General features: G+C 40.8%; 1 protein-coding gene and 1 non-coding gene across 2 annotated transcripts; both read left to right on the top strand.

Moving 5' to 3' along the window:
• The first annotated feature begins 834 nt into the window (after window positions 1–834).
• On the top strand, window positions 835–19,251 carry TMEM214 (transmembrane protein 214). Its single transcript, XM_034421158.2, has 17 exons — window positions 835–1,197; window positions 2,124–2,329; window positions 3,297–3,447; window positions 4,525–4,659; window positions 5,852–5,934; window positions 6,183–6,288; window positions 7,374–7,455; window positions 8,055–8,156; window positions 9,353–9,494; window positions 12,162–12,253; window positions 12,721–12,769; window positions 13,358–13,471; window positions 13,576–13,693; window positions 13,816–13,912; window positions 14,098–14,266; window positions 14,982–15,133; window positions 17,074–19,251. Exons 1-17 carry the CDS (start codon window positions 1,068–1,070, stop codon window positions 17,198–17,200), a joined length of 2,055 nt encoding a protein of 684 aa, XP_034277049.2. The 5' UTR covers window positions 835–1,067; the 3' UTR covers window positions 17,201–19,251.
• Window positions 19,252–23,292: 4,041 nt separating this feature from the next.
• TRNAA-AGC (transfer RNA alanine (anticodon AGC)) lies at window positions 23,293–23,365 on the top strand. Its single transcript has one exon. It is a non-coding gene; the product is annotated as a tRNA-Ala (tRNA).
• The last annotated feature ends 494 nt before the right edge of the window (window positions 23,366–23,859 follow it).

Below are 23,859 nucleotides of genomic sequence, written 5' to 3' on the forward strand. Positions count from 1 at the left end.
AAAGCCACTGTCAGAAGACGTCTCCGAAGTCATGTGGCCAGCATGACTAAACGCCAAAGGCGCACAGAACGCTGTTACCTTCCCACCAAAGGTGGTCCCTATTTTTCTACTTGCACTTTTTACATGCTTTCGAACTGCTAGGTTGGCAGAAGCTGGGACAAGTAACGGGAGCTCACCCCATTACGCGGCACTAGGGATTCGAACCGCTGAACTGCCGACCTTTCGATTGACAAGCTCAGCGTCTTAGCCCCTGAGCCACCGTGTCAAATTTGTACAAGGCATCAAACAAATGAACGAACGTTCCTCCACCAGGGGCTGTTTGGCATGAAAATCAAGGCCGACAGTTCCTTATTCAGAGGCGATGTAGCTCTGTGCCACAACAGGCCAATGAACAAGAACGGCTCGGTTGTTTCTTGGGTCTTCCGCGGGGATGTAGGCAGAACCGTGTTGATCCGAGTCCAAATCCGGCTTTTCAGGTGTCTCCAAAGCGATTTTTCTCTAGCTCAGGGCTCCAACCTTGGCCACTTTAAGCCTGGCGGACTTCAACTCCCAGAATTCCCCAGCCAGCTTTGCTGGCTGGGGAATTCTGGGAGTTGAAGTCCGCCAGGCTTAAAGTGGCCAAGGTTGGAGACCCCTGCTGTAGCTGAATTCTCTCGACTGCCGAGACAAGACGCTATTAAGTAGCCGGCCACCCTCTGCTCCATCAAAGTCGCGCCCCCTCCCCTCTCCAATTCGACGGCGTGGCGAATGACTCCAAAAAACAAGGAACAGGCTTCGCTTTCCTCGGTCCAAACTGGGAAGGAGGGGCGGCGCTCGTGTATCACGTCCCGGGGAGGCGGGCGAGCTTTAGGAACGTGGCAGAAGCAACGTTCGCCGCGGAGTCGCGCGGAAGGGGCGTCTCGCCCAATGAGCGCGGCCTGGAAGCCGAAGGGGGGGCGGGGCCGTAATTGCGCGAGGGAGGAAAGTCAGCGCGCGGGCCCGTTTTTTCCTCCCTCACGAGGGCGCGCGCGCGCGCGCGTCGATGACCGAAGGAGGCGAAGGCGTAGGAAGCGGGCCAGGGAAGGCTGATGGCTGCGACGGCACGTTGGGAGGTGGTGCGGAAGCCTTCCCGCAGGGGAGCGGCCGGCGGCGGCGGCGGCTCTATGGGGCGAAAGGCGCTTGGAGACGCCAACGGAGGACGCGGTCTGGCCTCGCCCAGTGAGTGAGGAGCACAGACACACAGTTGAGCCTCCATATGCAGCGGTAGCCTACCGTGCAAGTGGAAAGAAGGCAGGCAGGCGGGGTCGGCTACCTGCGCCGGTTACATAGACCTCCGTTTTAGGGGATTTTTTTTCCCTCCCGAGGTGGCAGACAAGGGAAGGACTTGTCAGTTGGCAGAAAGGAGTCTGGCCACGTGCTGGAACACACGTTATGCTTTTCCCGTGGCTTTTCTGCTTCGGGGTTTTAAGCCCAGCCCTCCCTGGAACAAATTCCCTGCCACCGAACGGACGGGGAGGCCTTGAAAGTCAGGGAAGCCAGCGGAGATCTAGAGACCCTTCCAGTTACCAAGTGACTGTAACAGTAATAGAGTTGGAAGGGACCTTGGAGGTCATCTAGCCCAACCCCCTGCTCACGCAGGAGACCACTCCTCCCCTCATAGTGTGGGTCTTGATGGCACGTGACTCTGAAACATCGGATCTCTAGTTGGATGTTCAGAAGCATTTCCCCTCTGTTTAAAATTGGCTATACTTTTTTTTACAGATTTGTTCTTTCTACTGTTGAGCCCAATGGTGAGATATTCTGGGATCTGTAGGAGCGTGTAATATACAAGAAGAAACATTGCTCTGTAACAAAAGCACTTTTTTCAAAAGCTGGGTCTTTTAATGATGCTAATTTATTTTATGCAGTTTTATTTTTTAGCCATGTACATCGTGCATTTATTAAATTAGATAAGTCATTGGAGAAAAGTATTTAGATTACATACAAAGTGAGTTAACATTAGGTCCCACTTTGTGGCTTAGTTTATGACTAGTTCATTTTTAAAAATGTATTGTGTGTAAATCTAGAAAGTGGGTTAATTCTGTAACTTGTTAAATGGCCATTTCAGTAGTCAGGCTTCACATGTCTCTCTTCTATTCTCATAGTTCCTCTTGCCACTTCAGAAACTCTCTTTGAACTTGGCTTTGAGAAATCAACAAAGAAGCAGAATAAAGAACAGGTGCCTCCACCACCTGGACGCCAGCAGCAGAAAAAGCAAAACCCTGGAAAAAATGCTAAGAAAGGGACAACTGGAGATAGTGGACAGAACAAGCAAATCAAAAACCGGACTCTGGAGGATGCATTGAAAGCAGTCAGTATCATTTTCCCCAAAATTGTCTCTTTTGTATCTTTGTATTATATTGCAAATTAGAGATTACCTCTGAAACAGAGAAGGCAATGTACTGAAAGTTTATTCTTTATCTAGTAATGTTATTATCTACAAGTCTTTAATTGCAACTATGTACGGTAGAAAGAACAGTAGTTGACCCAAGAATTATTGAATGCAATTATTTGTTGTGCAATTTAAGTTGAACTTAACATCGTTCTTTTTCTGCAGAGGGAAGGTAAATTTTTATCTGGAGTCACTGTATGGTTACCAGTACTTTGTAGTGACTTCTTTCTCAGACAAATGTTATTTATTTAGGAAAACTGTAACATTGGGTGTATTTATCTTGTTGTTTTCAGAAGAATCCATTCTCAAACTCAGTCTCACTTTAGACTCCCCTTATTTCTCCCTGGAGTAGGTTACATATTTAAGAGCTGTATCGCTTGCATGCCCCACAGCTGTTTGAAAAGTTGATACCAAACTGTTATGTATAATTAGGACCAAAGAATATTATTACTTATCACATGAAAGGAAATCATAATTAATTTTGTTATAATAATATATACAAATTGTTCTTTGTCCAATTCTTTTTCTTTTAGCTTTATGCTTGTTATAATTCAGAGCTTTTGATAATATTGTAAATATTCATAGGTATCTTTTTTTTAGCTTTGTTTTACTTCACCCAGAGTCAGTTGTTTGTGAGATAGGCTGCAGTATAAATATGACAAATAGGGTTAAGTTTAGTTTTTGTTCTTGCCCTGACTTTTTTTAATTATCACCTCCCGATAATATTCAAAGGTCACATATAGTTCTCATTCCATAAAGCAATTCTAGTTGCTGCCAGCTTGCATTATAATTTTAGCTCCCACCCGATCTGCAAATGAGGCTGAGATTAGGTTGACAGTTCTCCCCTTTCCAGTTCTTCACTGTACCTTTTTCTTTTAAATTCCAGCTGGATTTATCAGAACTCCAGAGAGAGCTTGATAAAAGCTTGAACTTGTTCCCAGAGAACCCTTCCGTGTGGGTAAAAGATCTAGCTGGATATTTGAACTACAAGCTGCAGGCCATGAAGAGTGAGCCCACCCTCAGTCAGCACCCTCATGGTTGGTAGCACCAAGGGGATAATGTTGCTGTCATTCAAAAATGGGATTACTGTTATTAGAATAAGCATGCATGTACTAGAGGTAGCCATTTAAATTGTCCTACTTGAGGTTGCCCTTTCTGGGAGCTATTCCTTTATTCAGTCAGATTACTTTAGGCCATATAGAATTATCTTTCATCAGCTTTGTTTGGCTCTCCAGCTCTTAAAAGGACAGCATGGCCATAATAGTTAATGCCTTAGTATACTTGCAATTGAATTATTTTGCCTAGAGGTATATAGAGGAAAGTGGAACACAGAGGTTTTCAAATTGCGGAGGAAAGGGGAGTTGGATGGGGGAACGCCACTTGGTTCACTCTGCCTACATATGTGCTGTTTATGATGAACTGCTGGGGCTGTGATATCTGAGATCAAAACCTTGGGATATGTTAGTGGTCTTTGCACTCGCAGCAACAGCTCATGCAATGGCCTCAAACCTGCCTTTGAGCGCTATGCAAGGTGACTTGCCCAGGATCAAGGCATTCTTGCCAGGTTTTATCTTCTTTCAAGAGCAGCTTTTCCTAGGGCTGTTTAATGTGGTTCCGATGATAAATCTGCATGCCCACTCTGGGCAGCCTGAGTGCCAGCTTCACCCCCAAAAAACCCAGGAGGAGCTACCCTTCAAAGAGGAAAAAAGTGAAATTAAATTGAAGCACTTTCAGAGTGCATACTGGCAGTTTTAATTTGGAAGAGGCCCCAGAGATACATTATTTTAGGGGGTAAGGGCATCTGCTGTAATTGAACATCTTTTGTCGTTGAAGTGAAAATATTGCACAACTTTCATTTAGGCCTCTTTCCTTGACTTGTGGTATGATCCTGCTGAAATAGCAACTATATTCATAGGTTCTACTGTAATAATCTGTATTATAACATCCTAGCACGCTCAGGGATGTGCTGCTCTTTTTCAGAAGTGGCCTCCTGATCATACCCCACCTCGGATGCTTGTTTTAAGCAGATGTATGGAAATGTGGTGGTAGCAGTGCTCTGACCAAATGGATGCTGACTAAAATCTTGATCTTGCTATTTATATTTTTGGCTGCAGACTATCCCTACTGTCTGGTGAATAAAGAACTAAGGAGCATTATCAAGTCCCTACTGTTGAAAGCTGGAGGTGTCCTGGAGCTTTTCTTGGACCATTGTATTTACACAATGTTGCAAGAGTTGGACAAAACTCCTGGTAAGATAAGAGTAAAGTATGGATCAGCTAATATATCTTGGAATCAAAGCTGCTGCCATGTAGGCAGAGGACACTAAGCAAGATTAAGAACAGGATGATGGTTTCTTTTACATGTAGCTAATGGGAGGCAGGTCATTTCTTCAAGAACTTTGCATTTTGAGAATCAGTTGTAAAAGAAATAGAAGCATAAAGTTAACTTCCTAACAAAGAATTAATGGAGGAGGAAAGGGCACAGTGGACCCTTAATTTAATTTAAAGGATGATCTGGGCCCTATAACAAAATAAATTCAGTGGTAAGAAAAGTACGGTTTTACACTTAGGTAAGAACAACCAATATTCTATATTATGGTATAGAATAGGAGGTGCCTAGTAAACAATAATTTAAATATCAGCCAGCAGTGTACTGCAGCTGCCAAAAAGGCTATTACAGTCCTAGGCTGCATTAATAGAGGGATAGAATCAAGATCATGTGAAGTATTAGTACCGTTTTATAATGCCTTAGTAAGACCACACTTGGAATTGCATCCAGTTTTGGTCACCATGATACATAGAAGATATTGAGACTCTAGAAAAAGTACAGAGAAGAGCAACAAAGATTATTAGGGGATTGGAGGCTAAAATATATGAAGAACAGTTAAAGGATATGTCTAGTTTAATGAAAAGAAGAACTAGGCGTGACATGGTAGCAATGTTACAGTATTGGAGGGGCTGCCACAAAGAAGAAGGAGTCAAAACTATTTTCAAAAGCACTTGAAGGTAGGACAAGAAGCAAGGGATGGAAACTAATCAAGGAGAGAACTAATCTAGAAATAAGGAGAAATTTTCTGACAGTAAAAACAATTAATCAGTAGAACAGCTTGCCTCCAGAAATTGTCAGTGCTCCATCACTGGAGGTTTTTAAGAGGAGATTGAACAACCATTGTCTGAAATGGTATAGATCTTCTGGTTGAACAGGAGGTTGGACTATAAGACCTCCAAGGTCCCTTCCAACTCTGTTATTTTGTTAAATAAGATTTCACTATTTTTATGACAAATTAATGGAGGAAGAGTGATTGGCAGAAATAGCACATTTCACATATTAGGAAAGCAAGATTCACATCCCAAATTCAAACAGATTTTTTTTTCTGCAAGACTCAGCATGTCCAAGTTAATATATCCTATGTGGCAGTAACCTAATCGCCTTACCTTTCAGGGGAGTCACTGCACAGCTATAGGATCTGCATACAGGCTATATTACTGGACAAACCTAAAGTTGCTACAGCAAACTTGAGCAAGGTAAGTTGACAGGGGGTCTACTTTTCTAAAAAGAAGTTGTAACATATTCAAGATCATCTTTGTAAAATTGAATATTGGAAGACTAATTGCACTGTGGTCCATGGAATGCCAAATGAACTAACCGTTTTATGTCTGAGGATGCCATGTTGGATGAGATCAGTTAGCAAGGAGCCCTGTGAGGCAGAATGCTTTGCGTTCTTTCTTGCTACGAAGGTTACAATAAACTGCCTTTGCCTTTTCTGTTTCAGTATCTTGAGCTGTTGAGATCCCACCAGAATCGACCAGCCAAATGTCTCACCATTATGTGGGCCTTGGGGCAAGCTGGTTTTGCTGACCTTACAGAAGGGCTTAAAGGTGAGAACAACAGGATTTTTATGTTCATTGGGAATGTTTGCTTTTTAATGCCCTGAAATTCATGGCAACCTTTAAAGTTTTAATATTTTTCATATGCCATTATTTTACCACTTGCATTTATGTATTAATGAAAATCCTACTTGCCTACACATTCTTAAAAGTACCTAATGTCAACCGAAATAATAAAAAGCAAAATTGACCATTCAAAAAGAGTCTGGGAATGAAACTTGAAGAATTTTGCATGCTTAATTCAGAGTAAAGAAAAAAAGATTTTCAAACTAGCTAAACTTGTTTTGTAAGTAACATCCAAAAAGCGGTATCTGATAAGGAATCTAATAAATAGCTGAGTTTATAGTCCTCCAAAGAAGTATTCTTCATGTTCATAAACATCTTCCCACACATTGAGTGGGACAATCCTATTGAAGTTTCTCATACATTAGAATAAATGTGGGAAAGTTTTGAGTGTACCATAACTTTGGCCGGTTGAGTCTCATCCCTGTGCTAACTCCTTCAAAAATAGGTACTTCAAGTGCCTCTGCTGAAATAGCGCTATGCTCCACTTTCAGCTTTCACAGGGAAAAAACGGGGGAAAAGTTGGTACCTCAATAACAGCTGTTTAAAGGCAGGTCAAGCAGCTTAAATCTGTAACTTTTAGAATTATGCTTGCCTATGTTCTTAGGGGAGCCTTACGCCCAGCAGGAGAAGTGGGAAGAGCAAAGTTGTTCCCGGCAAGTGATAAGACCCTGAAAGTGGAGGTTCGTTCTCTGAGCTTGTAGGTTGGTTTCTGAATGTTTCATTACCAGGCTAGGTAACATCAGCGGAATTTAGAGAATGTCAGTGTTGGTGATAAGATTCTCTTATGTTCAGCCTCTTTCTTTGGCAAGTAACCTGCTGAATGTGGATGAAGCAGCTGTCTTTGGAAACAGAATTAGTCTATACCCGGGAGGGAAATTGCTTAGGCACATCCCACTGTTTTTCAGTGGACAGTGCTGAATTCCTTCGTGGAGGAATGGAAAGTTATGAGTGCAGCATGTTTCTCCCCCTCCTTCCCCCAAAAAGTACTGTTATGTCCCTTCTCTTCCTAGTGTGGCTTGGCATCATGCTTCCGGTTCTGGGCATCAAATCTCTCTCTCCATATGCCATCAGTTACTTGGATCGGCTGCTGATGTGAGTTCATGTGTAATGGGGAGTGCTGTTATTGGGAAACATTTGTGCATGTTGACTTTGCCATCAGGTTTTTAACCCTTCCGTTTACCATCAGTACCCTAAAAGGGTAGACACTAATTCATAAATCAGTTTAACTTTCCAAGAGGCTTTGCAAACAGCAAAATAACTGAAGAACTGTTAGTCCATGTTTCCTTTCCTTTTTTTAATCTCAAATACAGATTTAAAATAGTGTGTGTTTGAGCTTTTATCAGTTACGGTCCACTTGTTTCTTTTTCGGCCATGTTTTGTCTGTTTTGTCACAGCTTAAATGGTTGTCATCTCTTGCTCTATAGGGAGTTAAGTCTTACTCCTGTACTAGGAGGGCTGGGACAGATTTCATAGATAGAAGTGAATCTTTGTGATGCAAAAGGAAGGTTGTCCAGGATACTAAAAGCTCTGATAATTCATCTACAGATTATTAAAGCCTTTCTGTATATGTTGTTGGGAATAATTGTGATCATGAGAGAATTTAGATGTGGAAGAAGAATTTGGAATGAGATTCACTTGACATTGATAGCCAGGAATCTGAGGATAGACTAACCATGCTTTCTCTTTGGCAGGATACATCCTAATTTGACAAAAGGGTTTGGGATGTTAGGGCCCAAAGACTTCTTCCCTCTTTTGGATTTTGCGTTCATGCCCAACAACTCTTTATCCTCCAGGTATGTCAGCCAAAAGAAGAATCATATGCAATCAATCCACCTCTCCTGTCTCAGAAAATATTGCTGTGGGAATGCTTCTTTTATAGATGGAGGAACTTTGGGATAACAGTGGGGCCGGGGGGCGGGGGAATGGGACTGGGGCAAATAATTTCTGGGTCAGGACAACATTTGTCCTATATAGGAGCAGGCATGTATTGCGCCAGCCAACCAGATATGTTATATTATTTATTTAATGAAAGTTGTTCCCTTGTTAGATAAACAGCCAAAGGAGGAGATGGTAAATGTAAGGTAGAAGTGCAGGCAGAAAGGCCACAATATTTGCTCAAATGCAGCAGTAATAAGTAATTAATAAAAGTAACAAAAAGTAAAAAGGACACATGCCCATCATTTTCTGCAGCCACATGTGTCTGTTTTTTTCTTTTTGATAGTTTTTCCATAGCAAGATTAATTATTCCCGCTTCAGTTTTTGACACACAGAAATTTTGCGTATTATTGTTCAGGGTTTTTTTTTAATTGTAAAATATTACAAGCACAAAGGTGGAAGGAGTTGTCAGGTGCCAATAACTTACAATATATTACTGGTGACTTTATAGTCCACCAAACCCGGTACTTTTTACAGTCATTTGTTTCTTCTTGCATTATTCTTATATGAATTTTTAAAAATGGGGTGCAAAGGAAGCAACAGTCACTCCGTTGTTCTTTAGCACCTGCCTGTTTTCTTCTCCCTCCTTTTCCTGCCCTTGTTTCTCTTGCACCAGTTTGTTGACAGGTATTTCTATGCCTTAGACAATGGAGCACAGTGCTCCAGAACTTGCTCTTGAACACAATTTCTGTAGCCTTAAAAGGGTATTTCTGGAATTCCCCAGCTAACATGTTTGGCTAAGGGAATACTGGGAGCTGAAGTCCACATCTGTTAAAAGTTGCCAAGTTTGAGAAACACTCCCTTAGAAGAATGGAGGCCATGGCATTTTTCCAACATTCCTTCATGTGAGGGAATGATTGCACCATTGTTGAGCACAAAATTTTGGCAGGGTTGATGAATGAGGGAAGGTGCAACAAATGAAGAGTCATTGTAACATCCTTAAGCCCATTATCTGGTTTTTCTTCTTGGTATCTTTGGAAGATGTCTGTAGCAGTAATGCACCTTTCTCATTTTGGGACATGGTTGGACTGATATAATTTGCTTTTTTCTTCAGTCTGCAGGAGCAGCTCCGGCAATTGTATCCCCGCCTGAAAGTGTTGGCCTTTGGCGCTAATCCTGAAACTTCCCTGCATACTTATTTCCCTTCCTTCCTCTCCAGAACCATGCCCAGCTGTCCCCATGACATGAAGAAAGAGGTGAGGCTGGGAGGGGGACAGGATCAGAAGGAACAAACATAGTTCTTAAGCAGTCTGATGGGCTGCAACATTTAGCCAACAAATAATCTGCATTAAAAAGTGGCACCCAATTAATTAGGGCACAATAGCATGTTAACTTGAACCCTTCAGTGTTACATCTCTTCATACAAGGGGCAATCTTTTCCATGACAGAGTGAGCCTTATAAAGAGGAAGTCTGCTGTTTCTGCAGAACCAATCCAATCAGAATATTCACTAGGAAGTTCAGAATTGTTGACTTGATCATTTAGATAATCAATTATGTTAGTTCTATTAATGTGAGTATTTTATTAACATTTGATATCTCCCTGCTTCCCTATCAACTGTATCTGAGTAACTAATCCTAATTGTTTAGATCTGCATATGTATCTGGTAAATCAGGAAAGAAAAAAACTAAAATTATTTGTGATTTGGTAATAGATGAAATAACTGATATGCTATCCAGGAGTGTAAATGAGCATGGAGACAATCTAATTTTAGTCCATATGAATGACATTATCGGTTCCAGAAATTTTGTCAGAGCTCAACCTTATGCAATCTGTGACCTTGAAAATAGTAACAAGGAATATAATGAATATAGAAATGTAACTTCTATACTAGCTACTTCCCTGTCTTGCAAACTCCCTGGCTGAGCTGAGCTGACCAAATCAAGCTATTAAGGCAAGGTGATTTCAGTATTGCACTTTGAACTTGGTTTGTCTGGTGCAGCTCATACATGCTGTTAGATTTAGAATAGCTATGATTCTAGGCCAAACACAGTTGATTTTAGCTCTCGTGTGTTGCTGGTTACATACTTTTGTTCTTTAGCTATATCTGGAATAATACTCTGCTGTTGAAACCCTCTGGAATAACCTTATTTTCTTGGACCACTGCTCGGTGAAAGTTGGTCTTACACCAGCCCTCTTTACCTGGGTAATAGTTCTTGTATATTACCCCATTCAAATCAACTCAGGGTGGTTCAGAGCAATAAAATAATAAAAACAGCAAAATACTAAAAAGTAATCAAAACAAATACAAAAATAATTCCAAGATATCAATCCAACAGCAAAGCAAACATCAGAAACAGAAGAGCACCATATGCTCTTTTGTCGGCTTCTCTAGGTAGGCCAGACCAAGAAATCAATTCCACAGGATGGTTAAAACTATTTTTTCTTGAGATTGGCTACAATAACAGAATCTTGCAAGTCTTGTTGGGTTGTACCTCCTCCCTCTTCTCATACTTCAGTGAGTTAGGGAACTGTTTTGTCTGAACTTCTTATGAACTCTTTATCTGCTTTGTTTGTGACTTAGAATATTTTTCACCTCTCGTCACTCCAGTAATAGAATAGTCCACATCATCTTCCTTACTCTGTACATCTGGGTAAATGTTTTTAAGGCCTTCCAGATCAACAGCCATTTCATCCTGCTGGGATTAAGCCTGGATTTGTGGTGTTTGTTTGTTTTTTCCTTTTCCAATCCTGATAGCACCAGGGTAGGGAGTTCATCTTATGCTCAAACCAAAGAGGGAGATATATTATCCCACACAAGCAGTTGCCCTCCAGCAGGTTCACATAGATGTTGATAAGGGAGGGAGGGCTGAGTCAAGGACTATTCTAACCGAACTGTCTGCAAAGTTGACCTTTTCTCCTCTCTCATCATAATCTGGAAAGGAGGAGGCTGATTTACAGAGGAGAAGCCTGACTGCAGCACAGTGTCCCCCATTCCCATCTTTTTAAGGTTTTGAAGATGTGTCTGTCTTAGTTGGCCTACAATATGTAATTCATTTTTATTTTTATAGCCCACCTTTCATCCAGGAGCTCAAGGTAACATGTTTCCCCTATTTTTTCCCCTGCAAAATAGGTTAGGTTGCAATATTTGCCCAAATTCACCCAGCAAGCTTTCATAGATGTGAGTGAATCTTGCTGTCCCTGCTGCTGCTCAAACACCTTCACTACTATGTTACGCTGGCTTTCATTTTTAATCAAAAATTATTTTATTTTAATGTAGATTTTACAGGTTTTAAAATTCATACAGATGGTTATCCCCTCTTTTGAATCAGAAAGAATCTCAGGGAGGTTCAAGATAAGCTTATAATATGAAATGTTTCATTCATTCATTCATTCATTCCATTCCATTCCATTCAATTTCTATGGCCACCCATCTCAGTCAATGACTCTTAACCTTAAATGAAGTCAAGTTGTTCCAGCCAGACTGTTTTATTTACTCAAGTGGTTGTGGCTTAAGAGTTCAGGGCTATCTTTTAATTCGAGATGTTCATGGGGCAAGCATCTTTTCTTGGTGTGAAGTATTTGCTGTTCTTTTCAAGCTATGACTGTTTTCTTTCACTGGTAAAATCAAATGGCTCTGTGCTTTGCTCCTTTTATTTCCATAGAGAGTAGATGTGCAAGAATGAGGTGCCTGCACAAACTCCATAGCTGAGTTCTCCTGATTCAAAGAAGTAACATTAAGATACCCATGTCTTTTTCAATGTCCCAAAGGCAGGGAAGTTTTTTTTCCATTGAATGGAGAAACTTGATAAATTAAATCTGCTGTCTTGAAACCTGTAATATTATGACTGATCACTGCTGTTTGGAAATGTCCAGTGTCTAATTTTTAGTCCTCTGAGAATTATTCTGACTTGCCTTCTGCAGCTTCTGAACTGTTTGACCCAGTGCCTCAATCTTGATCCTCTCAGTTTCAGTGTCTGGAGACAATTATACATCAAACACCTCCCACAATCAAGGTAAGAATGAAAAAAGTGCTACTTTGATCACATGAGCAATTCAGCCATGTTGTATTTTGCATGTTATAAAGCTAATTTGCCCTAATAAACAATGGTTCATCATTCACATATTCAGTGGGGAGGGAGGCAGGGAGGAGATAGAAAAATCCTATCACATAATACAGTTAGATCTGCTTGCTGAATGGATTAGGATAATACACTGCAATGTAAATTAATACGGTGGGTTGATTTAACACTGTGCCACAAAATCAAAATTAATCAAGATAAAATCAAATTGTATGGTAAGCAACTGCCAGCTATTAGCTGACTTAATCATTCGTTAAGATGCATAGCAATTTCTTCCTTTTCATATACAGTTGTGAATGGGCCTCCACTGTTTCCACACTTTTTCTGTTCCAATATCTGAGTTTAGGAGATAGAGTTCTTTAAAACACCTCACTGTTAATATGTTTGCTTCGTTTTTTCAGCTTGCTCCTGAATCACTTTTTGGAGACCTGGGGCAACACTACCAAAAAGGTTTGTGTCTCTTTTTTCCCCCAAGGAATAGATTTTTCATGGGAGACTTGAGTAAGCAAAGTCAGAGAAGGGTAATAAATATCAAGAGAATATATATATGTGCACCTGAAGGGCAGATTGATTCAATGCAAAGGAAGTTATTATTTTAACATACCAGGAAGTATTTGTTGAGATACTAAAATTTAGTATGGTGTTTTACGTATGGCTAAAACAGATTAGAAAATGAAAAGATATATTCTCCGTAGTTTGTGACTGAACTGAACTGAACTGAAGGAATTCTGTTTGTGCCCACTTGTGAATGTGACTCACAGACACTAAAATCAAACAAAGTGATGAATCTTGAAAGCTTTATGCAGATGAGCTTTAATGAAAATACATGTTTGTTTCTTTATTATCTATCTAATTTATATAGCCTCCCATCTCACCAAAGGTGACTCAGAGAGGTGCATAACAATCAAAGACAGCAACAGATATAAAAATAACAGACATTAAAAAAAATATAAAAATAAATATTATAAAAAGCAAATAAACGCTAGGCAAAGGGAGGACTGATTGCTTCTGGACTTTACTGGACTTTTTGTTTCCTAGGTGCGAAAATCTTTACAGGAGACAGTTCGTTCATTCAGTGTCATAAATGAAGAGCTGGCTATGAAAGGACCAAATAATGTTCAGGATGTAGCAGCTTGTAGAGCTGCATGCAAGGTAATTTATTTGCTTATGGAATGGCACACGAGTTAGCAAACCTATAGGATGCTTATTTGCTTCATTCTGCTTTACAGCACTGCTTCTTTGGTTCTGTTCTTTAGAACCTGCTGCTCAAGATGAAAGCCAGTGAGTTTCGTTGGCCATGGCTGATTTTAGTCCTCCTGATAGTTACTGCTGGATTTCTGACATATGATATCAAGACTCATGGCTCCTTCCAAGGTTAGGATTTGTTTCTGGAGGCATGTGAGATGGTGCTTCTTTTCTCCCCATAATAAGGTTGAAAAATACATGGGCTTCACTGTAATGAAAATTTTTCGTCCATGTTTTGTTTTGTTTTGCAGCTTCTGCCTCTGCACATGTCCTTCGTTCTTCTGGCATCCTGTCTGCAACTGAGCAAGCCTGGGACAAAGTTTCCCATTTCTCTATAAAAGGTTACAGGTTGGTAATATGTTTTAGCTGTTTTAGCAAAGGGAGCACTTTTTAAAAGAGCATCCAGAAGAGATCTGTATTGTATTCAGAACCACAGACAATTGAGAGATGATTCCATCTGACTGGGTGACGCCTTTGAAGGAATTTCTTTTTCAAGGCAAAACCTCATTCCATCCCCCTTAATCTCCCTGCAGCTGGCTAGAAGCAAATATACCAATCTACTACTCCCAAGTGGCAACAGTGCTCGGACCCAATTTGGAGCTGGCCTGGACCAAGACAAATGAAACTGCTATCTACATCTCTGGGAAGTGCTCTGCTCATTTAGCCTGGCTCAGCAACAACCTCCTTAGGCTCAGTGAATGGGTAAGAATGCTTTTGGCTGGACAGCCAAGCTTTGTTAGGCAGAAGTTGAAAATTAGGAGTTGAGAACGGGGGAGAAATGTATAGTTTTTAATGTCCAGATGCACCGAGGATTTCAGAAATTAGGAAGGAAAACGACAAAAACCACATAGAGACCAAATGGCAAAAACCACATAGAAGACAAAGAGGAAGCATCAGGGGCAGCAATGAAGAGTCCATTGTCATGCCTATTCCTGACAGAGAGGAGTTACAACCTTCCATGATTCCATTCCTTTTGCAAAGAAATGTCTTGAAGGGAATGTTGGTGTCTTTGCCCTCCTCTCTCTCTGGATGGGATAACTTGCATGTTATGTTATATCTTTCTCTGTTTGATGTCCCCAGAGTGTTGGCCGCTAATAATATTGACTGAAAATGATGGAATTTATAGTATAGCACTTCTTGTGGACATCAGGTTGTGGTTGATTTGTATTTTATTGTTATACTGCCAAGGGATATTGGACACAATAACCATCTGTTGTTGGTTGCTCTTTGTCATTGGCATAGAAATCTAAACAATGGCCTTTGAGCAGCCTGTTGAACAATAGGAACTTGGCACATGGTCATTTTCAAACTTACCAAGTGATGAGTATTTTAGTAGCATGTTAAACCAGTGAGGAGCTAGTCGATTAGAAGCCTATCCTGTAAACGGCTCCACTGAGCATCTTTATTTTCTCCGTAGCTTCAGACACAGCTGCCAGATTCTGTGCTGCATGCTGTTGAGTACCTCAGAGAATTACTGCTGTTCCTCATGCGAAACTGCTTTCTGCCTGCTGTGGACTATATTGCTGTGTCATTGGACGGAGCCTGGAAAATGTGGTTAGCTTTCTGCAAGTATGTATTGCCTACGTGTCTTTGGGCCCCGGGCAGAACTGAATTTAATTCACTTTGGCATGGTTAATTATATGTTTGCTAAAGCTAAATAGGAATACAAGAATATTAAAGTCTGTATGCATATGCTGAAAGAGAACTATGAGGATCCCCAATTAGAGGACTATCTGCTTAGTGATGCACAAGACAGACCCTCAATGTATCCCAAAAGAAGCACTGAAAAAAGGGCAGTTGAGGAGAAACAGCAGATTGATTATAATATGATGGTGACTAGTGAACTCTGAATGCACTTAATGTGCACAGGTTCATGAGTTTCTTGTTACAGAACGTGAACACAAAGTGTGGATTTAGTAAAATAATCTGGTACCCTGGCCATTCCCATGTTTAATTATTTAACGTATCCTAGCTTCTAAGGCTAGGGGTTGGCAAAGTTTGGAGATGTGTGGGCAGGGCCTCAAAAGCTGATTTTAATTCTCTGGAATGGCAATTATTAGAGGTGGCCTTCAGTTTTTCTTTGCATTGTCATGAGAGGAATTTCCTTGTCATGAGAGGAATAAATGGTGCAAAAAGAACATAAAGAAACAGATTTGCATTGTTTTCTGTCTCTGTGTCATCAATCTGTTTAGCCATATGGATTAGTAAAGTTGAGCTTCTGGCCTGCGAATTTATCAGGATGGTACACAGACATTCCATATTGGCTTGTGGGCACATAATCTCACTTTGTTTAGTAGGGGAGGTGAATTTATAGTCCTCCAAATGTTAAATTCTCAATACTTATTAGTCCTAACCAACATTGCCCATGGTAAAAACAGTTGGGAGATGGAATCCAATGTCAACTAAAAGTCTGCAGATTACCACCACCCCCACGGCCCCCCACCCTGGTTAAGGTAACAATATGTTTCTTTTAATTATAGTACAGAATAGCTCTTAGAAATGAAGGATTTTCTGATTTCAGGTTTAATTAGCATTAGGGCCAGTTAAAAAGAAATTGCTCTTTCTCTTGATGGTTGGCAGTGAGCTTGATGTGTCTTTTGCCTAAGCTGGCAAAACTTAGATCACTATTAGAGAGCCAGTTTGGTCCAGTGGTTAAAGCACCAGACTAAAAACTAGGAGACTGACTTTTAATTCCATTTTAGGCATGAAAGTCAGCTGGGTGACTTTGGGCTAGTCACTCTCTCTCAGACTCAACTCACTTTACAGGATTGTTGTTATAGGGAAAATAAGAGGAAGACATATTAGATATGTTTGCCACCTTGAATTATTTATAAAAATAATAGAGATGTGATTTTAAAAAATCTTTAAAAATGACTTAAGAAAGCCTAGAGCTATTTTATCCTTTCCTCTGATCTGGAGGAACCAAAACTGTAAAGTATAACTGAAGAGTCAGCTGCTTATACTAAAAAAAGTTACCAAAAATAGTCATTAACTGAAATATGAGGCCCAGGTTTACTCTCCACCCTAAGGAGGGAACAAGCCATGCTTGCTGTGTTCCAGGCAATATTAAGAATATTGAACCCAGTTTTTCTTCAGGCAGAGGTGGAAGCATTGTTCCAGTTATAAAAAGAATACGAATTATGTCAGAAATTAAGGAAACCACATGGTAGAAACAGAATGTAATTGCAGGTATTCCAATAGGAAATAGTAATTCTGGATTATCTTGGCTGAGTCATGCCTTCTTTTAGGAGGGGTTGTGGAACAAAATCTGGCTACTGAGAAGATGACAGGACCAAAGTGTACATTTCTGAGGAAGGCTCCCCATCTCTATCTTAAAATATAGGGTTTTTGTATGCTTGCAGCAATCTAATATACAGGTTGTAGAATTCATGGAGCATCTAAATTTCACCTTACTTTCAGTTAAGTCAATATCAGCAGTTATCTCAGTTCTTTGAATGGCTCATGCTATGTCTCTGTAGCCTCCAATCATTTTTTATTTCTTCTTCTAGTGGTGAAGGGTCCTGGACCTGCTTGAAAATTCATCTTACCAACCTCATCCAATCTTCTTGGACATACCTGCAGGATACAACTGTGGCCATTAAAGACTGGGCTGTTTCCATCATCTCTAGGCACTAGCAGTGATCCTAGCCTCAGAAGCTGAAAATGAAATTTAGGCTATTGCTCTCTGGATGGCTAAAGCAGGATGTACCAATTTGCTTATTCTTTAGTCTGACCATCAAAACAAAGAACAGCACAACTTTGACTTGTTGCAGAAGCCCAGAGCTTCCCAGACCAGATGTCTCCAAGCTCCCAATTTGCTGTGCTGTCAGGCTTGTTCTCAGCTGAGCTCCCAGGCAGCTGTTGGCAGGCTGTTTCCTTGATATGACTGCCCCAGGCTACAATGGTAATAACAGTCTTTAAAAGAGCAAGGTGTATCCCAGTAATGGTTTTGGAAAAGCACTTCCTCTTTCAGTAATATCTCAAATAAATTGGTTGCTGGGTCAGTGACTTCCTACCACTTTATATATGGAGCTCTTCCTTTTATTCTTACCTTTTATCATAAATGTGCCCCCTGAAGTTTTGAGCCAGTCCTCCAGTCTGGTTCTCAAAGTGAATGCTACCTTATTGGTTTACTTCCCATCTTTATGGATCTGAGATATTTCTGGTACATTTCCCAAGGTTGTACTATTGCCACTTCTCAAAGCAATTAATATGTTGATTTCTTTATACCAAAAGCAAAGGGTCCTGGCCTTTCCCCCAAAATGTGTTTGCCCTACTGTATTGTGGAACAGATTATGCAAACTGGGATGGGTACTTTGCTTTGGAATACACATCTACTGATGTGGAGAGAGGGGGGCTTTTCTTCTCTTGGGAGCCACATTCCTCTGAGAATGTGTAGCAGTCTGAAATGGATGAAACTTTAGTAGTAGACCTAGAGATGAACATGGATGGGCCATTTGTTATCTTTTTACAACACTTAACTTCTGGCTTTGTGTCTCTATTCCCATTCCCAAACAAGACAGATTATTCTTGCAAGAAATCTGGATGAGGTACAGTAAATCATTCAACTGTAAGCTGCCCTGAGCCTCCGGAAAAGGGTGGCATATAAATCGAACCAATAAAATAAATAAACTGAGGTCTGAATTCTGAGCTGTATGGAGGCTGAGGGCCAGATATTCCTCATCTCCTGGTCTTAGTTGAAACTAAAAGAAGGGATGGATAAGCTATGTCAGTCTCCCAGGCAGTCTATGAGTGGCATTTTATTATGCTCACTCCTTCTCCGATGCTTTGTTTTGCTGTAGTCTCTTCAGCTGAATCAGTGGCTTGGAAATGCCATTTTAGCTTTGAAGTAGGACCCATCCTATACACCCTACTCTGCCCTAAATATCTTGACGAGCCATTGGCGCTCTTTCAGCTGAGAGGTTTGATATATCTGTATGTGTGAAAGTATGCAATGGGGAAATAATAGGTTAGATATTGGTTCTTTTTGGCCTGTTGCTCCTACCTACCAGTTGGTATATCTTTCCTGAACTGGTTATCCTCTGGATGTACTGATACACACTTCCGATTGTCTAGAATAGAGGAGCATCTTTTTTGGATGAAGGGCCAAAGCCTTTGAGCCCTGAGTGGTGTTCCAAAAAATACTCCAGACCAGGACAAAGAAGTGATGCCACCAAGGCAAAGACACTGGTTTTATTTAGCAATACTTAATATGTCAGCTTGTATATTTAGTAACTTCATTATTTTTAATGTGTTTTAGGGACTACAATCCCCAAGGTTTCTGAGACCCATGAATCAATTGGTTGTATATTCTAGTCTAAATATGTTGACTGGAGCTGTAATCAAATACCTTATATCTGGGATGCACAAAGAAAAGCTGGTTGTGCATTTATACTTCAATTGTAAAAGTGAGTCAGCTGTAAAAGTGAGTCCTGTGCAGCACCTATCTCCCTTTAGCTCAGCAAGCTTATAATGGTGGACCTGGTCATGACAATTGTGTGAGGCTCTTGTCATGTACAATAAAGGACAGTGTATTTGGTTACATTACTTGCTTTCCTGTTTGTCTATGCCATCTGCCCCTTTCGAAATGTCTTATAAGTCTATATTAAAATTTCTCACTGCCTTGACATTCTTATGAAAAGGGTAAATTCTGGTATCAGGCCAAATAAAAGCTACAGTGTAAAGCACATGTGTTATTCATTTTATTTCTTCCATACACAAGGCACAAGCAGCTAGTTATAGGAATTGTTGTACTGGCTATGATCAGCCCCAGAAGAAAGGGCATTGCAGCAAGTTTTTGCCAAGGTCCATCCACATTCAAGGGGAAAAGAAAAAAGTAGACATGCATAAAGATAAATACTAGGACTGATAAATATAGATGGGCTCCCACAGAACTGGATAATCTGCAGGTCTAACCAGGAAGCGGCATGAGATAGGTTCTGTGGCCTGGTCCTTATATAATGTGCATAAATTAACTGGGAGTTGACGGCAAAATGCTAAACAGCCGCCTTCCTGCTGGATTGAAAATGATCGCTCAGTGAGGTGGGGCAACCTAAAAAAGTTAGGTTTAATTGAAGTTAATTGCTGGTATCCATGCTGTAGTTTCTATTGTGATGAGAATGAATGTTAACCTAAGAACAAATTTAGGAGTGCCAGATGTAACTGAGCAACCATGACTCTGATCTCTAGTGGGTCTGAAGTTACTATTTGGCCCAGTGCTGGTCTAAATTAGAAGTTGGGCTAGAGCTTTGGCCTGGAAAAGTTTGATGACAGTAGGCAACAGAGAACTACTGAGCATATGATGAAATAACAAAATGGCTGAGGTACTCCTTGTGTAAGATGGACAATATAAGTTGCATGAGTGACTTGTCTTGCTTTAAATGCAACCCCAAAATATTTGAACGTGCTATATTATTTAGTTGTTGATAGTTCACCTATGGGCTGTGGGTCTTAGAAAAAAATCTTGAGGCTTTTTGATAATTGATCAACTGTTCCTCTTGGCAATGTTGAAGCAAAGAAGTGAATGCCTCTTCAGACATGCCTTAAGAATAGAGTTAAGAGGATCATCTCCCTATAGCAAAATTGGGAGATGTCTTTTTGTCAATTTAGGGTCACAAATGTGCAATGTCTTGGATCAAAAATATAGAAGTTGAACAAGAGTTGGAAGTAGTATACAGTATTTTAAGTGGAGAACTGTCCTGATCTGCAAGGAAGATCCCTTGTGGAGCAATAAATAGCAGAAAACATTTAGCAATTGTTCAGTTATTCAACTTGGATCATAATAAACTCTGCTATACTGAACCAGAAGCCACCCTGAAATTAATAAAGATGCATAAAAGTGACCCGTCTGAAACCAATTGGTCTACCTGATCTAAAACCAGCTTGTTCTTCCTTTAGGATATTCTCTTGGATAATCCAGTCCTTCAACATTGTAATTGGAGCAGGACATCATTTTACTAGTGATGACATGACCTTTGGTCATTATTTACTTCTCCCTTTTCTGCAGAGCTATGCAATTTACATTTTACGAGGAAAAAAATCTCAATGCTGTTCTTGCTGGAGGAAGAGAGACCTGCAGTAGCATCCATGTGCATGAGAACCAAAATACTGTTGTGCGTTTTTAGAACCTTTAACACACGGGTGCCAAACTTATGGCATCACATTACCATCATGTGATATATCACGACATTTTTTCCCTTCACGGAGCTGGGGTGGGCGTCACCATGTGACGCATTCGGCCCTGCCAGTTTGACACCCCTGCTTTAATAGAATAACACTACTGGAAGGTACCTTAGATGTCTTCTAGTCCTAGCCCCTGCTCAAACAGGAAACCTCATACCATTCAGGACAAATGGCTGTCCAATTTTCTTTAAAATCTTCAGTGATGGATCACCCACTTGTGGAGGCAAGCTGTTCCACTGATTAATTGTTCTCACTGACAGGAAATTTCCTCTTACTTCTGGGTTGTATCTCTCCTTGATAAGTCTCCATCCATTACTTCTCCTGCCCTCAGATGTTTTGGGGAGTAAGTTGACCCCTCTTCTCTGTGACAGTCCCTCAAATATTGGAAGACTGCTATTGTCGCTCCTTGTCCTCTTTGTTAGATAGTCATACCCTCTTCCTACAATGATTCATATATTTTAGCCTCCAGTCCCTAAATCATATTTGTTGCTCTTCTCTAGACTCTTTCCAGAGTCTCAACATCTTTTTGTATTGTGGGGACCAGAACTGGATGTACTATTCCAAGTGTGATCTTACCAAAGCAATATAAAATGGTATTCACATGATCTTGATACTATTCCCCTCTGGATGCAGCCTAGGACTGCATTGGGTTTTTTGGCTGCTGCACACATTGCTAACTCATACTTAAAAAGGTTGTCCACTAGGACTTTTAGAACCCTCTCACAGTTTGCTATAAAATCAGGTACCACTTTCTCTATACCTGTGCATTTGGTTTTTCTTGCCTAAAAACTTACTTTTCTCATCACTGAATTGCATTTTGTTGGATAGAGCCCAGTGTTCAAGTTTGTCAAGATCCTTCTGGATCTTGAGCCTATCTTTGGCTATACCCCACCCCCCAAGCTTGGTGTTGTGTACAAATTTGATGAGTTCCCCTTCTCTCACCTCATCTAAATCATTTGGGCTAAGACCTTGGAGAATGCCACTGCATGCTTCCCTCCAGGTAGATGTAGTTCCTTTGAGGATTACATGTTGAGTCTGGTTGATTAGCCAATTACAAATCTATCTGGTGATGATGCTGTCTATCCTGTATTTTTTTATCTTACTAAGAAATAGGTTATGGTCTACGCCAGTGGTTCTCAACCTGTGGGTCGGGACCCCTTTGGGGGTCAAACAACCCTTTCACAGGGGTCGCCTAAGACCATTGGAAAACACATATTTTCAATGGTCTTAGGAATACTTTTATGGTTGGGGGTCACCACAACATGAGGAACTGTATTAAAGGGTCGCGGCATTAGGAAGGTTGAGACCCACTGGTCTACGCTGTCAAATGTCTTACTAAAGTCCAAGTACACAATGTCCAGAGCATTTCACTGGTTCAATAATTTAGTCATTTTGTCAAAGAATGCAATGAGGTTTGCCTGGCTGATTTGTTTTTGACAAACCCATGCTGGCTTCTATAATAGATTTGCTTGTTTCTAGATGTTTACAGATCTGTTGCTTGGTTAACTTTTCTAGGTACTGATGTCAGACTGATAGGTCTGTAGTTTCTTGGATTATCTTTTTTCCCCTTTTTTGAAGATGGGAACCACATCAAGCTCTTTTCCAGTCCTTATGTAATTTCCTGGTGCTCCAGGATCTTTGAAAGATATGGTTCAGTGCTTCCAAGATCACATCTGCTAGCTCCTTCAGCACTCTGGAATGTAATCCATCTGGTTTTGTGGATTTGTACTCATCTAGAGTGGATAGGTGTTGTCTTTCCACTTTCCTGCCTATTTTAACTTGCAGTCCTATCCTAATTTGTCTTTTACAATACTGCTTTTGATAGGTTGGACTAATTTTTCCTTTAGTCTGAGCACCTTCCAGAATTGGTCCCATCCGTCTCCCAATTCTAGCAGACAACAGCTACTGTGCTATGTATGAACTGCAGGAATCTGAATGAATGATGGATGGCACCACTTTTCTATATTGTTTTGCTGCCATCTAGTAATTATTCAGCTGGTTTGCAGGTCAGCTACTGTAGCCCAAACAGTGCACAAAGTGCAATCTTTTTGTCACAGATCATTACTTTTGTGCAGTGGTGGGATTCAAATAATTTAACAACCGGTTCTCTGCCCTAATGATTTCTTCCAACAACCAGTTCACCAAACTGCTCAGAAAGTTAACAACCGGTTCTCCCGAAGTGGTGCGAACTGGCTGAATCCCACCATTGCTTTTGTGGTTTTCTGGGTGCAAGTAGTCTTACAGTTTGAGTTCTAGCAGTTTCTTGTTTGGGTACCTCAGTGTGCAGCCTTGTCGAGCTTTTCCTAAATGTAGGAGTTTGGGCTCATTTACTTGAGAAATATTTGTGCTACTCCCTCCAGACTCCAAATATTGGCAATATCTTCCTTTTTTGCCAATTGGAGCAGCTTAATTATAGGTCTCCAAAAAGGAACAAAGCTTGCCAAAAACCAAACCATAATTCTGAATTATGTATATAAAAATCCTTACAATGGAAGTGTTTCATGATTATAGTTTCTTACTAAGAGAAAAAGGGACTTATAACAACAGGGGGATTAGCTCAAATGGTAGAGCGCTCGCTTAGCATGCGAGAGGTAGCGGGATCGATGCCCGCATCCTCCACTTCCAATTTTGATGCTGTTTAAAGGGAAACTCCCATCAAAAAAAAATTGCCTCAAGGTTTTGAGCCAACGTCTTCCCGCTTACTAATGGTGTAAATCTTTTTATTACAGCTTTTTACTGTGTTCTTCAATCCGGTTCCCAAAGGGACAACGCTTTTCGAGGACGAGGATGGGAAGGCTATGGAAAAAATCCGCTCTAAGGCACATCCACCGCACCGAACGGGAGGGATTCCAACGAACGAGCGACATTTCAGAAGGCAAAGAGGAGGAGGAGGATTGCAGCCTGAGGCAACTTTTAAAATTTTAAAATCCTGGACATCTTCCTTGAGCGATCCCGGAGGTCAATCAATCCCTCGGGGCTTGTTTTGGTTCAAGCCAAAACCTCGCTCTGCCAGGGGCCTTTAGGACTCTCCGCCCACCTCCCATGGAAGTCGGGACGCAACTGAGCCGCTGAGGGGAGCAACCGAACGGCTTTGTTGAGGCTGCGACGGGGAC

The sequence above is a fragment of the Pantherophis guttatus genome, chromosome 1 (genome assembly GCF_059756535.1).
Source record: "Pantherophis guttatus breed Tessera chromosome 1, ASM5975653v1, whole genome shotgun sequence".
NCBI lineage: Eukaryota > Metazoa > Chordata > Lepidosauria > Squamata > Colubridae > Pantherophis > Pantherophis guttatus.

Coding starts and splice junctions, on each gene's coding strand:
- TMEM214 (XM_034421158.2), top strand. CDS start 1,068: ATGGCTGCGACGGCACGTTGGGAGGTGGTGCGGAAGCCTTCCCGCAGG. Junction 3,448..4,524: donor CCTCAGTCAGCACCCTCATG/GTTGGTAGCACC, acceptor TTTTGGCTGCAG/ACTATCCCTACTGTCTGGTG. Junction 6,289..7,373: donor CCTTACAGAAGGGCTTAAAG/GTGAGAACAACA, acceptor TTCTCTTCCTAG/TGTGGCTTGGCATCATGCTT.